This window comes from Dipodomys ordii, unplaced genomic scaffold, assembly GCF_000151885.1.
Source record: "Dipodomys ordii isolate 6190 unplaced genomic scaffold, Dord_2.0 Scaffold22, whole genome shotgun sequence".
NCBI classification, from domain to species: domain Eukaryota; kingdom Metazoa; phylum Chordata; class Mammalia; order Rodentia; family Heteromyidae; genus Dipodomys; species Dipodomys ordii.
This window is the reverse complement of record NW_012267238.1, coordinates 7,584,531-7,603,564: the sequence shown is the minus strand read 5'-3', so window position 1 is coordinate 7,603,564 and position 19,034 is coordinate 7,584,531. Positions and strand designations below refer to the sequence as shown.

The 19,034-nt window shown below is 46.6% G+C and overlaps 1 protein-coding gene across 3 annotated transcripts in view; it reads left to right on the top strand.

Moving 5' to 3' along the window:
- Tenm4 (teneurin transmembrane protein 4) overlaps nt 1–19,034 on the top strand; it is a 420,724-nt gene that overhangs the window by 153,907 nt on the left and 247,783 nt on the right. For 2 of the 3 annotated variants that reach the window (XM_013014006.1, XM_013014005.1), the window contains exons 4-5: nt 8,355–8,590; nt 18,607–18,842. In XM_013014006.1, the coding sequence (XP_012869460.1) occupies nt 8,355–8,590; nt 18,607–18,842 (472 nt within the window). Of the gene's footprint in view, nt 1–8,334; nt 8,591–17,319; nt 17,419–18,606; nt 18,843–19,034 lie in introns of all 3 variants that reach the window. The other variant, XM_013014004.1, reaches the window with a different exon arrangement.

Below are 19,034 nucleotides of genomic sequence, written 5' to 3'. Positions count from 1 at the left end.
AGTGTTCTGCCTGAGCCGAAGCTCCAGAAGGCTTTCTCATCAGTGTGATCATGTGAAAAGAATAGTAGCATACCCCCTGAAGTCTTACCTTCCAGGCAGATACCCTGTAAGGGGTCTGGGACATGAATGTCCCACACCTTCCCCGCTTAGGGCCCCCCCAGGAATCTCTCTCAATGCTAGTATGATCAAGTGCTCCCTCTTATCCTCTCAATAAAGAACGACCACGTTCATAAGCCTGGTACCTCCTGGGGGGTCTGCCCCTACCATGTCTGTCTACTTCCCTCCCTTACCCCCTCCTCTACTGCCACTGTTCCACACAGCCATCGTACATAGAGAACATGTCCCTAGCTGCCAGGCTCTCAGGCCTCTGAGCCCAGCCCTCGATACAGGGACTCAGTGGACTGCCCAGAGCAGGGACCACAAGGGTCATCCTGGGCTGGAAAGCTCCACAGACACAGGTCATGGATCACATCTTGTGAAACCCTCCCAGACCCCAAGAGCCAGTCACACAGCCCCCTCCTCCCACCACAGTTCCCTGGGTGCAGTGGAGAGGCTTAAGTGTAAACCAACAAGGATGACAGCAGTCAGCATGTGTAAGGTGCTTGCTGTGGGATAGGCTTTGCCTGTGTGCACTCACTCCGGGACACAAAGCAGAGAGCTCTGCACTGTGGACTCAGAGCCAGACCACCCAAATTCAAATTCTGCCTCCATCACGAGGATTTTATAATCCTGGGGAAATTATTTAGCCTTTCTGTACCCCAGGGTTCTCATCTACAAAATGAGGAACAATAATAGTACCTTAGTCACAGAGGAGACATAAGAATTAATAGTGTCTGGTACATAATAAGGACTCGATGAGTGTTAATTGATGTATATGATGATGTATGCCAGCATCAGATTTCACTTACTTCCATTTTGTATAATGACTGTAGGGTGTGTGTGTGTGTGTGTGTGTACTGGGGCTTGAACTCAGGGTCAGAGCACTCTCTGTTAGCTTTTTTTGGCTCAAGATTGATCTTCCACCATTTAAGCCACAACTACTTCTGTCTTTGGGGTGATTAATTAGAGATAAGAAGCTCATAGAAGCTAGTCATGGTGGCCCACACCTGTAATCCTTGCTACTGAGGAAGCTGAGATCTCATGATCACAGTTCAAAGCCAGACTAGGCAGGAAAGTCTGTGAGACTCTTATCTCCAAGTAACAACCAGAAAATTGGAAATGGAGCTGTGGCTCAAAGTGGTAAAGCACTAGCCTTGAGCAACAAAGCTCAGGAGCAGCACCCAGATCCTGAGTTCAAGCCCTATGACCCACAAAGAAAAAGGAAAAAAAAAAAAAAGAGTAGTTTGATCTCAGTGTAAGCCGCTGGTGCCTAGCTCTGTGTCTGCTGTTAACTAGACTATGAGTATTTCAGTCAAGGACCTTTAGTTTGGTTAATTTCTCAATCTTTGTGTATTCAATTTGATATCATATTCCTTCTCTTCCTTTCATTGCCATTATGCATATGTGCGTGTGTTCTTCATTTTATATATGAGAATCTAAGCTCAGAGAAATTAAGTGACTCATTCTATGAGACAGAGGAGGTAAGGCTAAAGCTTGATCTGTGAGACTCCTGAGCTCTTCTTGATGTCCCACTTTATTGACCATCACCTCTAATCCTGGTTCTTGCCAAGCATGGAATTCATCCTTAATTGATAACCCATTGAATCCCTGCACACAGCAAAGAACTTTTATAGCACACGTCAGACCTGGAACCCAGAGGTATGGATTTGGTTTACCCACAGATATTTATCCAATGCAAGAGTCTTCTCTTTTTGTTTCTTTTTTTTTTTTTTTTGGTTGGTCGTGGGGCTTGAACTCTGGGCTTGGGCACTGTCTCTGCGCTCTTCAGCTCAAGGCAACTGCTCTACTGCTTGAGCCACAGCACCACTTCCAGTTTTCTAGTGGTTTATTGGAGATAAGAGTCTCACGGACTTTCTTGCCCGGGCTGACTTTGAACCACGATCCTCAGATCTCAGCCTCCTGAGTAGCTAGGATTACAGGCATGAGCCACCGCCACCGGCGCCTGGCTCATCTCATCTTTTTTTTTTTTTTTCAATCCACACTTCTATTAGCATCAACTCATTGTTCAAAGAGGGGTTTTATTTTGACATGTCCATATATGCATACAATGTTCCTTGATTAGACCAATCCCCCCCATCCTTCTCCCTCTCTCCCTACCTCCCAAATTTCAGCAAGCTTCATTGTTCCATTTTCAGCAAGCTTCCTTGTTTCATTTTCACATATGTGCATATGGTATTTTTATTCTATTCAACTTCCTGTACCCTCTGTGTTTGCCGTTTCCCCTCCCACTAGTACCCACTCCCTGCTTCACATTCCTGTCATTCATTTTTGTTAGGATATGTTAGTTGCTCAAAGGGATTTCACTGTGCTATTTCATATATATATATATATATATATTCAGCACTTTAATCAGATTGACCTCCTCCTAGACTCTCACTTTCCCATTCTCCCCTCCCTGTAGCACTCAGCAGCTTCCAATGAGTTTTGTTTTGTTCTCATCATTCACAGATGCAATGAATTTCAGTATTGTTCACCTCTGACATTCTCTTTTCTTCCCCCTTTCCTCTCATCCTTTCGAATAGTCCCACAATTACAATATATTTTCTATATATGATCCTGTACGCATTTGTGTGTATATTTGTTTTCTATGCGTGGCTTCCACATATGAAAGAAAATATGTGACCCTTGTCCTTTTGAATCTGGGGAAGCCTTCATCTCTGAATAGATGGAGTCTCACCTGTGTGGTTTTGCTCTGAGTGTGAAGGCCAGCCATTCTTATCATCCTCTGATCCATGAACTACAGGACCCCTCCTGAGACTGGGCTTCTGGGAGTCAGTGGGCTGCCCAGAGCTTGGGAAAGGCAAAGAAAGAAAGAAAGAAAGAAAAAGAAAGAAAGAAAGAAAGGAAGGAAGGAAGGAAAGAAAGAAAGAAAGCACACAGGCTCATATCTATAATTCTAGCTACTCGGGAAACTGAGATTGAGAAGATCAAAGTTTATTTTATTTTAGTTCCTTGTGGGCCTTGAATTTGGCCTGTCCCTGTCCCTGAGCTCTTTTTGCTCAAGGCTAGTGCTCTACCACTTTGAGCCACAGCACCACTTTAGGTTTTCTGGTGATTAATTGGAGATAAAGCCAGCCCGGGCTGACTTTGAACCATGATCCTCAGATCTTATCCTCCTGAGTAGCTAGGATTACAGGTGTGAGCCACTGGTGCCCAGCTATGATCAAGGTTTTCAACCAGCCTGGGTAAGAAGTTGGTGAGAACCATCTTGACCAATGAAAGGCTGAATGTACTGTACCCTCCTGTCATCCCAGCTACATAGAGAGCATAAACAGGAGGATCATGGTTCAGGCTAGCCTAGACAAAAAGTGAGACCCTATTTAAAACATAACTAAAGGGGGAAAAAAGGCTGGATATATGGTTCAGTAGTAGAGCAATACATGGCCCTGAGTTCAAACTCTAGCACCACCACCAAATATATAGATACAGTTGTCTTCTTAGATAACTTCTTTTCTCTTGCAATGGTATTTTTTAAATTTTATTTTATTTGCTTTGGGACCTGCTGTAAATGCTGAGGAATGATGAATATGGTCATGTTAAGTGCTTTATTATTTATTCATTCAACTTAATTTGATCACAATTGTGGATGAATGATAGCCACACTGCTTAGCATGTGTGAGACTCTAGATTCCATCCTCAGCACTGGAAGGAAAAAACTCTAGTTACCATTATCTTAAAATCCTGTTCAGAGTACCTACCATACATTATCTTACTAAATTCTCACAAATCTGTAAGGTGGCCAATATCTTCTTTTACTGATAAAACTGAAACTTTAGAGATGTCAGGTGAGCTGATTAAGGTCATATGGCTTGTAAATAAGAGAGGCAAAACTTGAACTCAGGATTGTCTGACACCAAAGCCCAGTCTCTTTGTGGGCTTTAGTGCCCTGCCCATGGTTGTAAAGAAGCCTCCCTGTAATCTTTGGGGACATGCAGCCTGAAGTCTTTCAGTGTTCAGGATTTTTGCCAAGATAAAATGATAGAATATCTGAGGTGTATGAGGCACCAGAAACTACCAGTATATCCAAGAACTTGTAGGCAGCAAGAACCTTTCTGGAAAGCCAGGCTTGCAAAACTCAGATAAGCACGTGGCCTTTACCAACAGTGACATACACAAGTGACAGTAAAATGACTCCCATTTGGGCTCACTAGAGAGAAACGTATGGTAGCTATATCTGTGAGAATAAGCATGTCTCGGAACTTAGAGCAGAGTGTTGCAACTGTACCAGTGCTTACTTGAAGGAAGCAAGAGATGAGTAGCCATTCATATAGGCCAGAAATTTAACTACCTGTTTGCAGTTTTTTCCTCACAGCTTGTAAACATTTATTGAGAGTCTGCCAGACTCCAGCCCAGCTCAGTACTGTAACTATGGATATGGAAATGAGTGGAACAAAGGCTCGGTATGAGTCCACTGTATATTTGGCACTTGAGCAAGAAGGCCTTGCTCTTCATCCTCCAGGGAGATAAAGTAGGAACATCTTCCCTTGCACAGATGCACTGACTGAGGAGAAGTAAAGTCAGTTGTTAGAACAGTAATTAGAAACACAAAGGGAGGTTGCTCTTAAGTCTTATCTCTCTTGTTTACTGTTTCATTCCCAGTTTTTAAGACCTGGCACAAAACAGGCCCTCAGTAGGTGCTGATGGAGTGAGTTGGCTCCGAGATCCCCTTTAAAGAGGGGTGCATGTAACAGGATGGAGGTCAAGAAGGTCCCTTCATAGCATCCTGCCTTCCCTCCTGGCCAGTCACAGGAAGGAATGTCCACCCTGACTGGAGGAAACACTGGAGGCACCATTGCTGGACTCACAAAGGCAGACTTTCCCTTGGGAAGCTGAGAAACATCAAGGTCCCCTTTCTTAGGGATCTCAAGTGAAAGGGAGAAGAAGGAAGGGAAAGGAAGGGCCTGGCCAAAAAGCATCTGCAGCTCTGGCTCCAGACAGGTAAATAGGGAATGTAAGGGCCCCTGGGCTCTGGGGCCTAGATAGGCTGCCATCATGTTTTGCATGCAAATAGACCCCCACAAGAGCCTTACCCTCCTCATCAGCCTGTCCAGCCCACACAGCTGCACTGGTCTCTGCAAATCTATATCAAGCATCTGCTCACTTCTGGGACCTGTAAGCACCCGGAAGATATAGGGACATTCAGACCTGCTGGAGGAGATGGCATGGGGGTAGGGGAGGCGGCAGAGGTGAAAGGTGTGCGTTGTCTGCCATTCAGCATCTGGTAAGAGAGAGAAGGTAAATCAAGGAAGCCTTTCTCAAGGGGTGACAATTGAACTATGCATCCAAAAATAGAGGATTTAAATCAGAACATTCCTTATCCCTACAGTGGCATTTTCTTTTGGAAGTTCGTGTTTAGATCTGTAGTAAATGATCTTATACTTCGAATGTCATCTTCTCAGGACTCTTGGCAGCACCCCTAAATAATAAGTAAGGTGAAGCCTGGTGTCCCTCCCTGCTCCTCAGTCAATGGCTTCTTGGCAGGCTTGTCCTGGCCCGAACCTCAGACATTACTGTTATTCTGAGGGTGCTGCCTTTGGCTATGGGCTAAAAAGGTCTAAGATTAATGCAAAGATATCATGTCCAGAAGATGGTTTTAGACTTTGGATCTATAAGGACTCTTTCTACTATTGTAAACACAGCTTCCTCACCCATCTGTTACGTGGGAATGACATTGGTACTGCCCCCTAATGGGTGTTGTGAGCATTAGAAGTTAAAGGATGTGAACACACACTGGGCACTGGTGGCTCACACCTGTAATCCTAGCTACTCAGGAGGCTGAGATCTGAGGATCACAGTTCAAAGCCAGCACAGGAAGGAAACTCTGTGAGACTCTTATCTCCAATTAACCCCCAGAAAACCAGAAGTGGCGCTGTGGCTCAAGTGGTAAAGTGCTTGCCTTGAGCTGAAGAGCTCAGGGACAACACCCAGGCCCGGAGTGTAAGCCCCATGACCAACACAAAAGAAAAGAATGTGAACACACACACAGGCAGAGGTGCCGCCAACAGTTGCCATCAATTAAGTAAAATGCCATGAGAAAGCTGACTACTAGGGCAGGGGCAAGAACTAGAACCAGGTCACCTTGCTCTGCTGGCCTCCTGATAATAGTTGCATAGCTGTGAATTAGTCACTGCTTCTCACTGCGGTGATGCCCTGGACTCTAACCAGCTGCCTGCAGGGACAAGCAAGGCGATGAACACTCAGAAGGCTGCTTCTACACTGGCCCCTGACCTCTGACCTGAAAACAGCTGATAAATCAAATGTCCTTGCCCAGCCAGGCCTGTTCCCTGGTTCATGGATGCCTGTACCCTGGCTAGGACATTGCCGAGGCAGGCTGCCAGCCTCTCTCTTTTCCCTGACAGGGGTATCCCTGTTTGCTCCCTTCTGGCCTGGGACTTCAGCGTCTTTTCAGGTTTTCATGAAGACATGTAGCTTGCCTAGGAACTCTTCTCAGTCCTGAGGTTCAACCACTTGACCTGGTAGTGGCCCCACTGGTCTCTAAAGAAGAGGTGGGGCTGTGGTGGAAGGCATGGGAGGGAACAGATGAAAGGTAAGGCAGGAAGACAAACGTACATCAGATTTCAAAGGGTCCACAGGCCCAGTGTGGGCTTCACAGAGAAGGTGACAGCCTAGAATAAGGAAATAATCTCCAGAGAGGCTTCTGTTTCTTTTTCCCTCCTACTCCTGACTCCTCTTGCCCTCTTCCCTCTCCCAACTCCCACCAGATTTGCTTTATAACTCTTTGGCATAAATGATCAGATTCCCTAAAAAATCGGAGTAATGCATCCTCCACTAAAAATACCCATCACACCGATAGTGCCTCTCACTTGGGTGTGCTTGATAGTTTCCAGAACACCGACTCCTTGTGTGCCATGGTTTGAATCCTGTTCTCTCAGACTGCTATGTAAAGTATAGGCCTCTCATGGGGAATATGAGACTACTTTGTGAACTTCAGGAATATTTATTGCCCACTGCTTCATTGGATAGCATGGTAGTCCTTTCATCCCTGTAACTATTTTCCCTGTTTGCAGATGAGAACGTTGAGACTCAAAGAGGTGAAGTGACTTAGCCAGGGTTATGTGGTTTATGAGTAGTAAGATGGTAGGCTCTAGACTCAATTCTCATTACCTGACTTCTTCACCACCACCCCCCCACCCCATAATACTCAGCTTCAAGAGCCAAAGCTTTCTCTGAGCATAACTAGTGTGGATGGTAGCTATATGCCATCTTTATTATATGCCTAGGAACTTTATTTGTTTTCTTTCTTTGTAAATAATATCTATTTGGCAATATATCCTTGACCACTGTACTTAACCTGCTCCAAGTCTTAAATTTTACCATCCATCAGTTGGTGATAAATGCTATCATTTACTCTGGATAGTTGAAAGGAATAAATAAAATATTGATCGCCATCTTCTCATCTGTAAAATGGGGAGAAAAGCAAAGCAGTGCTTGCTCTATAGTGGGATGTATTACCTGAATTGTCACCTGCAAAGGGCTTGAAATGGTGCCCAGCACATAGTAGATACACAATAAATGTATTGTGGTTTTTCAGGACCAAGACACTAGCATGGCTCGTGTTACTCAAAAGTCATCTTTTCCCTGAATCCACTTATATTTCACAGGTACCTTTATACACAGACCACAGCACCCTGGCTCTGTGCATTCTTAGTTATCAGCCTCTCAGTTAACTATGTATGTATTTTATTTATTCGCCTTGTTGGCTTTATCCTATATGATTGGTGGGTCTCAAATTACAGTATCAGTCACTAAAAGGTTTTGTGAAAGTCAGATTCCTGGGCCTCACTTCAGAACCCCAGAACTTCCATCTCAAACACATTCCCAGGTGCTACTGAAACTGCCTGTGTGGGACTCTAACCACTGACGTCCTAAATACCCTATAGAAGAAAGATGAAGTGGCCAACTTCTCATTCATTATTTCTGCTACTGGGGAATTTAAGATTGGTGGGAAAATTCCCAGTGGCAGGAATTTCATTTTACCCATTTACCCCTCCAAATTGAGAATAAATACTAAAGGATCAAAAAAATATCAGTTGACTGCTCATTGACTGAATGCATTACTCTGTGTACTTTACCAGAGCTCGATGAATGTCTTTTTCCTTTTGTAGTCTTGGTCAGTTTTCTGTGGCTGTTCCCCTCAGCTGAGGGTCAAAGCCCAGCTTGCTGCCCAGCTGACCACGTGTATTTGTGCTTTAGATCACCCTGGCGGCCTGCAGAACCACCCTCGACTCCGGACACCACCTCCACCGCTCTCCCATGCCCATACCCCCAACCAGCACCACGCGGCCTCCATCAACTCCCTGAACAGGGGCAACTTCACTCCAAGAAGCAACCCCAGCCCAGCACCCACGGACCACTCGCTGTCAGGAGAACCCCCAGCCGGCAGCGCCCAGGAGCCCGCCCATGCCCAGGACAACTGGTTGCTCAATAGCAACATACCGCTGGAGACCAGGTTCGCCCAGGGTGGGTGGGTCAGCAGATGCCAGGAGGGTGTAGATGGCTCTGGGGGCAGAGCGCTGAGGTCTTTAGGTGGCTTTGAGATGGTCTGTGTCCCTGCTACCTACCTGGACTGAGAAGCTGGGATCAGATGCCCAGCCTGGATAACTGGAGAAAAAGGGTGGTGGGGTTCAGGACAGAAAGTACATGCAATCTAACAGACTGGAGGCCCAGTGCTAACCTGCTGCTTACCAAAGGTATGACCTTGGCCAAGTTGCTAGATCCTACTGTGCCTTACCTCCCTTGTCTACACAACAATGATGGTTCCGGCTAAGCGTGGTTGGTCTAAAAGCAGGCAAGAGCTCATGTGTAAGGGAGACTGGCATATGTGTATTACAGAGCAGGCTGTTGCCCCGCCCCAGCATCAAGCATGCCGAAACTAGGATGAGAGCTCCTGGTCCTTCCTGCTGTCCTTAGCCATCTATACCCCTGTGCCCAACTGTCCCTAAAGTTTACCCATCAGCCTTGGTAGCCAGTGTGATGTTATGTAATCCTCACACCCTTATGAGATGGGTTTTGTTAAGATAACCCCATTCAGGAGTTTTGAAAGCTGAGTATCCCAATGGGTCCTTCCTTCCTTAGGGAGTCACATGGGAGGTCGACATCTAGTTAGGACTTGAACTCAGATCACCTAACTTCCTGCCCAGTGCTACCTACTGCACCACGCTCACCTTCTCTAGGCCTTCCCCCAAATCTGAGACCTCAGTCCATATGCATTCTAGAGCCTCTTCCTTCCTTATGCTTGGCCACTTTTTCTACAATATAAAATAATATGATTATAAACACCATCCAGGAGAAATGCAGAAAGATATAGAAAAGAATTAGTTTAACTCACAAACCTACTATTCTGAACTGAGGAGGGTCTATCTTTTCCTTGCTTTCTCTAAGCTGAAATCCAAGCATCTTGAGCTGACACTATGGGACCTCTTTTTCTCCTGCTTTATCTCTTAGAGTACTGGGAATCCTAGATTTCATTTTCCCCAACTCCTGTTCTTTATCTGTGAAGAGCACCACAGTCATACTACGTTAGAGAAGTAAAATCTGCACATGGAAGGTATACCCATTTAACTCTACCTGACACATGGTTACGATATCTGTATATTGAGCTTGAAAAATCAGGATCCTTTTGAATCATTGTCCTCCTATGAAATTATTTCTCCAAAAGCAGATTTTCAGAGATGCAGCCCAGAAGCCCCTCACACCCCACTCCATGAATTAATATGGCTTCTGTTAATGCCTTTTAAAATCATGTGTGACTTTTCCCACCCGCCTCCTTTGCCCTCATCTGTTACAAAGTAGTATAATTGTCTGTCATCCCACCCAGGGTGGCTAATCAGATTGCCATTATTTCCAGTGTGCTTATTGAGTAGCACATGGCTGAGAAAGGCCAGCAATTGATCAATGAGTCTGACTCTCTGCATAGACCCCAGTGGCCACTCTTTCTGCCTGGATGTTTGCTTTTCTCTTTTAGGAGCCAAAGTAGGGCTTCCTACTTGAAGTCTTTAGATTTTTAATGGAAAGGGAGGTAGAGGAAAGCAGTTAGGGAGCTTTTCCTAATGGTAGCTCCATCCTGCCTCTTCAGCCAGTGCTTACCTGCCTTGCCCATCTTCTGCCCTTCCACATTCATTGCTTAAATGCATGAGTTGATCTGGAACAGGCACAGTATTACTTTGACCATATTTTTTCTGCCAACATCATCATGGGCCAGCCAGCTTCAAGGAGACACTTCTAAATGGTAGAAGTGTCAAAGGATGTACAGCTAGCTTGAATCCACCATGCTGCTGTCGAAGTCACACTTGGTCTCAAGGTGCCTTTAAGCACTTTACTAGCCCTCACGTAGTCCTCGTTGCCTACTTAATAACTGGCAGGGAAGGCATGTGAGAGAAGAGACTTGTGGCAGGCTACATGCCCTGATAGACATAAGCACAGAGACTAGGTCAGGTTTGAACTGAGAACTGTGAAGACAAAAGTTAAATGAGAGACTAATGGAACAAATACATACGTAAGTGTGTGCCACTGAGACTTGAGTGGGGCAAAAGACTTCCCAGGGAACCTAGCGTCACATGACTGAGGAGTCCTCCAACTGCAGGGAGCGAAGGAAAATGAGAGGCATCAGCAGAGTCCTTAAAGCCCAACTCAGCGAGCTCTATTTGAGATGGGCATCCCTAGCAGCCCTTGCCACTCCCTAGCAGAAGGGGAACCTCCTGGTGCCATAAAAACAAATGATAGGCCCCTTCCCTAATTGTCAAGCTGAATCCATGTTGGGAGTCAATAGCAAATAGCTAAGCAAACAGCTGGTAGAATGACTGGGAGGGATTACATTTCATGCTGATCCAAAAAGACCAGCTGGCAGAAGGAGGAAGGAGAGAGGGCTTCAGTAGGCCTGCTGTATTCTCTGCTACTGCCATACCTCTGGCTATCCCCAGAGTTTACTAAGACCCCAGGGAGGATCCTGGTCCTATTCATGCTCCTTAGAGCTAGGGTAAGATGCTGCTTTAAGCTCCACAAGTACATCTATAATGCAACCTGCTGGGAGCCATGTGTTCAGGGTCCCCCAACCCCTGATCCACTTCTGTTCTGTGCAATATCCGACACTTAATTGATTTCACAGGGACTGCCTGATTAATAACCCTTCAGGCTCCTGTTGGATGAAGGGGAGGCCAGAGTGGATGGCAACCAGACCTCTGCTCCAGCTTCATCTCAGGCCTGCTTAAGGAGCCTGCAGCTGAGTGGCAGACTGAATTTGAGGAACAACTTACCCACTGTCAGGGTTGGGAGCTACCTGGTGGGTCTCTAGTCTAAGCCAGTATTGATGTGGTTCCCAGATGAAACATGATTTCTTCTGGCAGGCTAGGCCAAACATTAAGCATTGAAGAGTTGGGACCAGCAGTCTTCCTGTCACCACCGAGTGATCCACAGACATGCCTCAGACACAGCCCACTGCTAAATAAGAAGCTCGTGGTCTATGGAGAGAGGTAGACTTGTAAAATGAAGACATGCACTGTGGATGGTATGCAAATGGAGACAACAGAATGGCAGGAGTGGTTCCCTCTTCTTGGGAGCATCAAGTAATAGTCATAACAAACACCCATAGATCCCTCGCTGGGCATCCAGGTGCTCCTCTGAGCACTTCATACATGGCTTTTAATCTTTAGCTCTCCCATAAGTAGTATGCTTGGGGCCCAAAAGACCATGCCCAGAGTTTGTTGTTGCTTTCTTTCTCCCCTTCTCTCTCTCTCTCTCTGTCTGTGTCTCTCTCTTGTTATTGTTGTGTGTGTTTGTGTGTATGTATGTGAGTGTGTGTACGTACATGTGTACATGTGTATGTGTACTAGGGTCTGGGCACTGTCCTAGCTTTTTCCATTCAACCCTGGCACTCTGCCACTTGAGCCTCAGCTCCACTTCTGGCTTTTTTGCTGATTAATTGGAGATAAGAATCTCACAGATTTTCCTGCCTAGGCTGGCTCTGAACTGTGATCCTCAGATCTCAGCCTCTTGAGTAGCGAGGGTTACAGGCATCAACCACTAGTGCCTGACTCATGCCCAGGTTTGATGATTTACTAGTAGAACTCACACATACTTATAGCTCTGATTTATTATGGTGACAAGATACAAAGCACAATCAAAAGGCTCATGGGATAAAGTCTGGGGCTCCCAGCCATGTGCAAGGTCCCAGAGTCCTCTCTCAGAAGTATCACACAGGACAGATACATGTCATGCCCCAGTAGCAGATAGTGGAATGCACAAAAGGTTGCCATTCCTGGAATTCATTAGGATGCCAGTACCACGAGGTTTTACTAGGGGCTAGTTACATGGGCACCTCTTGCCTGGAACTTACCCAAATTCCAGACTCCCCAGAGGAAAATAGGTGCTAAGTATTAACCATATTGTGAGCACAGTGAATCAGCCACCTGTATGTAGTCAGAGTGTGCATCCTTCTGAAACCCAACTTCCCTGATCCTAGCTAATGGCCAGTTTCATCAGAGCCTTTCACAGTAGCTAGGATGGTACCCTCACTCTTTTCTGCATAGATAGGTCATCTCACTAGCATCCCTACTTTAAAGATGAAGGATCTGAATCACAGGAAAGTTAAATAACTTGCCTAAGTCTCACAGGTAGCAAACAGCAAGCCTGCCCACAACACCCAGGTCAGCTGGCTCCAGGGCCTTTGCAGTGTTTACTGCTCCCATTCTGTTGATTGACCAGGCATCTACTGGTAGGCATTTGTAGGGGAGAGTGAAATTCTGAGCTGAGGGATAGTTGCATGGAGGCACAAAGCCAGGAGAGAGAGAGCATGGCAATTTGGAGAAAGGGCAAATAGTTGGTGTAGCGCGCCCACAGGCGGCCTTGTGAGACTGACAGGAAGGGAGGCAAGCAGCAGAGGGACTGGAACTGCAGGAAAAGGAGGCTGTACTTTCCCTCCATAGGCACTGGGTGCGGATGACAGAAGTGGATTAGGAACTGTGAACAGCATTATGGTGTTAGCCTTCCAGTGAATCTCTGTGGCCTGGAAGATATAGTTCATTTTTGGTTTTGTTTTTTTTCCTCATTAATTTGTTCAAATGCTCACTGTATAACTATTCATATGGTCTGGGCTGAGTCATTAAAACTTCCCTTCCACCCCCACCCTGAGATACACACCTTGAGGTCTCAGTAACTGAATGTGGGATCTGTCCTACCCCCACTGTATGGTTGTAAAAATCAGATGCAATGGTGGCTATCCCAGGGCTTTGTGGGCAGAAAAGGGTCCAGAACACTTTGTCCATGTGGTGTCACATGCCTGTCCTCCAGTTACTATACATAAGTAGAAAAGCATGCGAGCTTATCTAGAAAACAAACTAAAAGGAAAAGGAGGCATGGCTTTAGTGGTGGAGCACTTGTCTAGCAAGCACAAAGCCTAGGAGGGCCGCTTACTGTGAGGAGGAGGCAGGCTATTTAGCAGGGCAGTCTAAAGCCCTGCTGGGGACTCCCCTCCTCCCCCAAGATTATTTGTTCTACCCTTGGGAGGTGAGCTCAGCCTAGCCTGGGTCACACAGGTGGGCCTCTAAGCCCCTGCTTCAGGCTGCTCTAGGGTTTACCCAAGTCCAAAGGGGATCCAGTTACTTCCCTGTCAAAGAGTGCCAGAATCAGCAAGGCTGCCGGCCAGTTTCCCCTCCCAGAACTCAGTGACTTCTTTGCTAGAGGCTGCTGGAGCTTTTAAGTCAGAGATGTGTGACTTGAGTCCCACCCATGCTTTCTTTGCTGTCTGGCCCTTGGCAGGCTTTGACTCTGTCTGGCCTCAGTTTCCATATCTGTAAAATGAAGTAATAGCACCCGCTAATAGGAAGGAAAACTGAATCAGGTCTCCATACTTGAGCTACCAGCTGGTAAACAGAGGCCAGACATGACCCCATGTGCTTAAAGCAGCTCAAGACCCATGGAGAAATCCTTAGAGCTTTCATTCCTTCAGACCTAGATACCCGGAGTCTTAGGAAATGGAAGGTTTAGTGGTGACCCTTGAGTCAGGACACTGACTCCTCCTTTAGCTCTCCTCTCTAGGACTATGAGAGCCAGGCTTCAGTTTCCTTGTCAATCAGATGAAGCCAAATACTTTGACCCCAAACAAACTAAAATTTAAAATGACAGAATAAGGCTGTTTGAAGGCACCAGGAGATCTGGGTAGTAATGGTGAGTGCTTGTGTCCCTTCAAATTCCAGAATGATCTCAATGATTAAGCTCCCAGTTAGCATGTGAGTGGAAACCCTTTCAAGAGCTCTGGTGCCTTCTTGTTCTAGAAATGCTTTAATTGGTCGCATTGTCTTCCCCCTCCCCCAGCTTTATCCTAACACAGCTGTACTTTAGGAGATCATTATCATCAGCTCTCTCCCTTTTCAAAAATAATCCTTCCTTTGAAAATTATAATAGTTAAAATTTAAAAAAAAAACCCTTAATGAAGGCCCTTGAAGATCTCCATCATTATTAAGTTTGGTCTTCATGCTTTATGTCTTTATTCTCTGAATGTGCTTGTTTATTTCCAACATGTTTAACATAGAGGCTTGTCTCTCTGGGAACACAGTCCAAGCTGCTGATGCCAGCTAGACTCCCAGGTCTTCTAAATTCATGAAGCCAATATTGACCCTAGGAAGGCAGGGAACTTCTCCTGACCTTCTGGGCAGACACAAGTAGAGCTTGCTCATGCTGAGTGCATGTGGGCTGTGGAGAGACTCAATATCCTTCTCAAAATGCAGGGAGTGGAGGAAATTGTAATAACCATCACCTGCAATTGAGCACTGACTGTATGCTGGCGATCTGCCAGGCAGGCTTCCTTTTATATACCTCAAACTCAGCAGTATTCAGCACAGATCTATTTGTGCCTACTTCTTTGAACCAGGTACATAGCAGTGTCCAAGACAAATAAGGCTTCAGCTTCATGGAACTTGATTCTTTAGAAAGAAACACAGTAAGCAGATGTATTTCCTTCATCACTCCTGACTCCGTGCACTTTACATTGGGGTGTGTGTGTGTGTGTGTGTGTGAGTGTGTGTGTGAACGGAAGCGGTGCAGGGCCAGTGAGGGGTTAAGACCCATGTAGATATTTTCAGGATGATGATATAGGTTGATGAAAGCAGAGGCTTAGCTTATTTGAGAAAGCCAGGAGGCCAGTATATCTGTGTCCCAGAAAAATAGGATTAGGGAACTGGTGGGGAGCCAGATCTTACTTGCAGGGCCCCAGAGAAGGCAGAATAATCATGTGATCCAAATTATATTCCAGTTCTGTGAGGAGAACACTTACCCCTTCTATGGATGCTTAGAGTGAGTGACTCACAGCCAGGGCCAAGTGGCTGATGGATCTGATACCTGAACCCAGATCTATCTGCTCCCAGACTCTGCACCTCCCACTAGGCTACCAAGCCTTCACCAGCAAGGCTGCCTCCTGGAGGAGGTAGAAATAAAGCCCCTCTGAGGGATATCACACCCTGCAGCTCTGTCTAGGCACTGTAGAAGCCTCAAGCCCTGAATTCCATCAGAACAGCGTGTGGCCAAGGCTAGCAGCCTCAGGTGTGGGGATGGGGTCACCACCACAGCAGTACTCAGTGGCAAAGCAGGGTTACCTTGTGCTCTCACTGCCCCTGGGATGTTAATGTTCATCAGCTATGAGGTAGTACTCACAGCCACCCTTGGTTTGATCTTTGAGGCATGATACTGCAGAAGACACAGGGACAGAAGACACAGATTCAGAAAACCCCAGGTTCTAGAGCTAGCTCTGCTGCCTGTTTCCTGTATGATACAACCTTGGGCAAGTTCCTGTTCTGAGCCATGCTTTGTCAGCCTACAAAGTTGAGATGAAAGTGTAGATTCTGTAGGGTTGTTTTGGGGAATAGGACTTAAATTCTGGCAGAGCTTCTTGAACAGTGAATAATTTATGGTAAATATAAGAGAGAGAGCAGCTACCATTTAGCATTAGCACTTCTATAATATTTGTATAACCCTCAAAAAAATGATCCAATATCATCCCTTACAGTAACCTGAAAACTTAGTAATCCCCATTTTATAGGAAGGAAGGGAAGGATGAGGGAGAGAAGGGAGGAGGAAAAGAAGGGAGGGAAGGGGAGAGAAAGGGAAGGAAGGAAGGAAGAAGGAAGGGAGGGAGGAAGGAAGGAAGGAAGGAAGGAAAGGAGGGAGGGAGAGAGTTAAAGAGTTTTACCCAAAATCACACAACAAGCTAACATAAGAAGGACATGAGTTTGAATATACTGTTCTCAAAACCTTAGAGACAGAAGTAAGGTCTCAGCAGGGCTGGACCCGGAGTTGGCTATCTGTAGTTATTCTTTCCCTCAAGTGTGTGCTTGTCAAATATGGATCATTACAGGGTCTTTTTAACCTAGCAGAAGACAGGGTCCACAACACTCCAGTGGGAGTAGTGTCACATAACAGGCACAGCTGAAACCTCATTCACCATGGGTTAGTCAGCTGAAGCCACGCCTTCAGGGAGGAGACAGAGAACAACCCTCTATGTCTTCCCTGGGCTGCTCTTCTTGCTGATTCATGGTCACCTGGGTTTCCCCACAGCTAGAAGACCCTGAAACTCTAACCAGAGTCAGTATCAACCTGGGGATTTGAGAAAAAAATACCAATTTTCAAGTTCCTGACTCACTGACTCAGGGTGTCATTGCTTTAGAAGACAGTAACCACAAAGGCCTGGCACCTTTGTGTCTGTAGACAAGCCAAATAAATGCAGGTCTCCAGCTTCTGCTTATACAGATGTGAAGAGACAAGCAGAAAAACCTGAGCTCAAATTGCCTCTTTGACCTTGCTCACTGGTGACCTTGGAAGTCTCCACATCCAAGTTCCCTCATTTGTAGAATGAGGGTAACATTGCTTTCCTTGCATAGCTGCTTAGATTTGAAAGAATGGCTGTTAACATGTCTAGCTCACTGCTAGGCATGTGGTCAGTCCTCAGTGAGTGCTGTGGCTTGATGCCCACAGCTGCCAGACATCTGGATTGGTAGAGAGCGTGTTCCTTCTGGATGCTCTGTGCCAGCAGCACCCCTTTGCACACGGCTTGCACACTGACCCAGTGCCTGGAAATCCTGACCTGCTGGTCTTATAGACAGCTGCACCAAACAGCCACTTTGTGTGTTTCTCTACTCTCCCCTTCATCGATGCATGACTCATTGCTTCATTCATGTCTCCATGTGTGTGTAGAAACCTAGGCAAGCAGCCATTCCTAGGGACATTGCAGGACAACCTCATTGAGATGGACATTCTCAGCGCCTCCCGCCATGATGGGGCTTACAGTGACGGGTAGGTGACATCCCCATGCTCCTTCTATGTATGTGTGTATCTGTGGGTGAATTCTCTCTGTGGTTCCTGCATTTGCATGTAGGCCCTGAGGCCATTCCCTGGGGTCTCCTGGGGGAAGTGATGCATGATTGCATGCCCATTTACAAATCCACACTCAACTTGTAGTAGTTTGTCCTTGGAATACCCTGTCTCCCAGCATATTGACAGCAATCTTGTTAATATGCAGCCCCCAGCATCTCTCATTGGCTGCCTTCACCATTCTGAAACCATTTCATGTAGCAATTAAAAAAAAAATGGAGTCAGAGGACTATGTTTATTCTATGGCCTGAGACATCTTCTACTCCAACAAGGGTGAGTTTGCCCTAAGACATCAAGGAGAGTGCATCCCATTTCCCGGCTGTGTGCAAGTCCTACCATGGCCATGGTTAAAGCCAAGCTGTGCAGGATTTTCTGATGCCTGGTTTGGCCACAACCATGTGCTTTGATCATGCTCCGTGTCCCTCAAGACTGTGGCCAGGCTGTTGGATGCAGTTGCCCCTCTGTCTTCCCACACAGATTTCACCTGGGCCTCCAAAGGCAGTAGTCTGGCTTCTGATCAGGTTTCGAAGGATTTTTGTAGTAGCCACTAGGAGCTCAACAATAGGCAGAACTTAGTGGTGACACAATTTCCTTTTTAAAAGAAAGTAGTCCAAATTTTAACCAAGGTTCACTGGTAATGCAGGTATTGGAAGAGAGAAAGACAAAGAGAGAAAGAGAAAGAGAGAGGGGGGAAAAAAAGGTCTCAGTTGCCCCCAGGAGACAATCAGACTTCAGATTCTTTCCAGGGTGCTGTAATCATCTCAAGGACCAAGACATGGTCCTCCTAGCCCTATCTGTCCCAGGAAAAGGGCCTCCAGGCCAGCCTCGGTTGCGTGGGGAACACCTTCTGAATTGGGCGGATCTTCCCATGGGCAAGGCAGTCCCGTTGTGCTCCGTGGAAACATGTCTTTGTGCACCCTGTTTTGTGATCTGGCTCATGCCTTTCCTCTTCCTGTCCCCTCCATCTTCTCTGTGGTGACTCTCCTTCTCTCTCCTTCTCTCCAGGCTCCTCTGCATGCTTCTCTTCCTACTGCCTTTGTCCTTCAGGTTGGTCCTGGAACCTGGTCAGCCAGCAAGCCCTGACCCCTTCCCACCTCTCTTCATCCGCAGGCACTTCCTCTTCAAGCCTGGAGGCACCTCCCCACTCTTCTGCACCACATCCCCAGGGTATCCACTGACATCCAGCACCGTGTATTCCCCGCCACCCAGGCCCTTGCCCCGCAGCACCTTCTCCAGGCCAGCCTTGAACCTCAAGAAGCCCTCCAAATACTGCAACTGGAAGTGTGCAGCCCTGAGCGCCATCGTCATCTCTGCCACACTGGTCATCCTGCTCGCATACTTTGTAGGTAAGCACATCCTCTCCCCAGATCCCTTGGGTTCTCCTTTTGGCCCAGAATGCAGCAACTAAGGCCCATGCTGATGCTGAAGGCACCTCATCAGTGCAGCAGTCTTGTCACACAAGCCCTGGGTGCTGGTCCAGTGTGCACCCCACACTGGCAGGGCTAGACTTCAGTGCCTCCTTCGCTCCATTCTGTTTT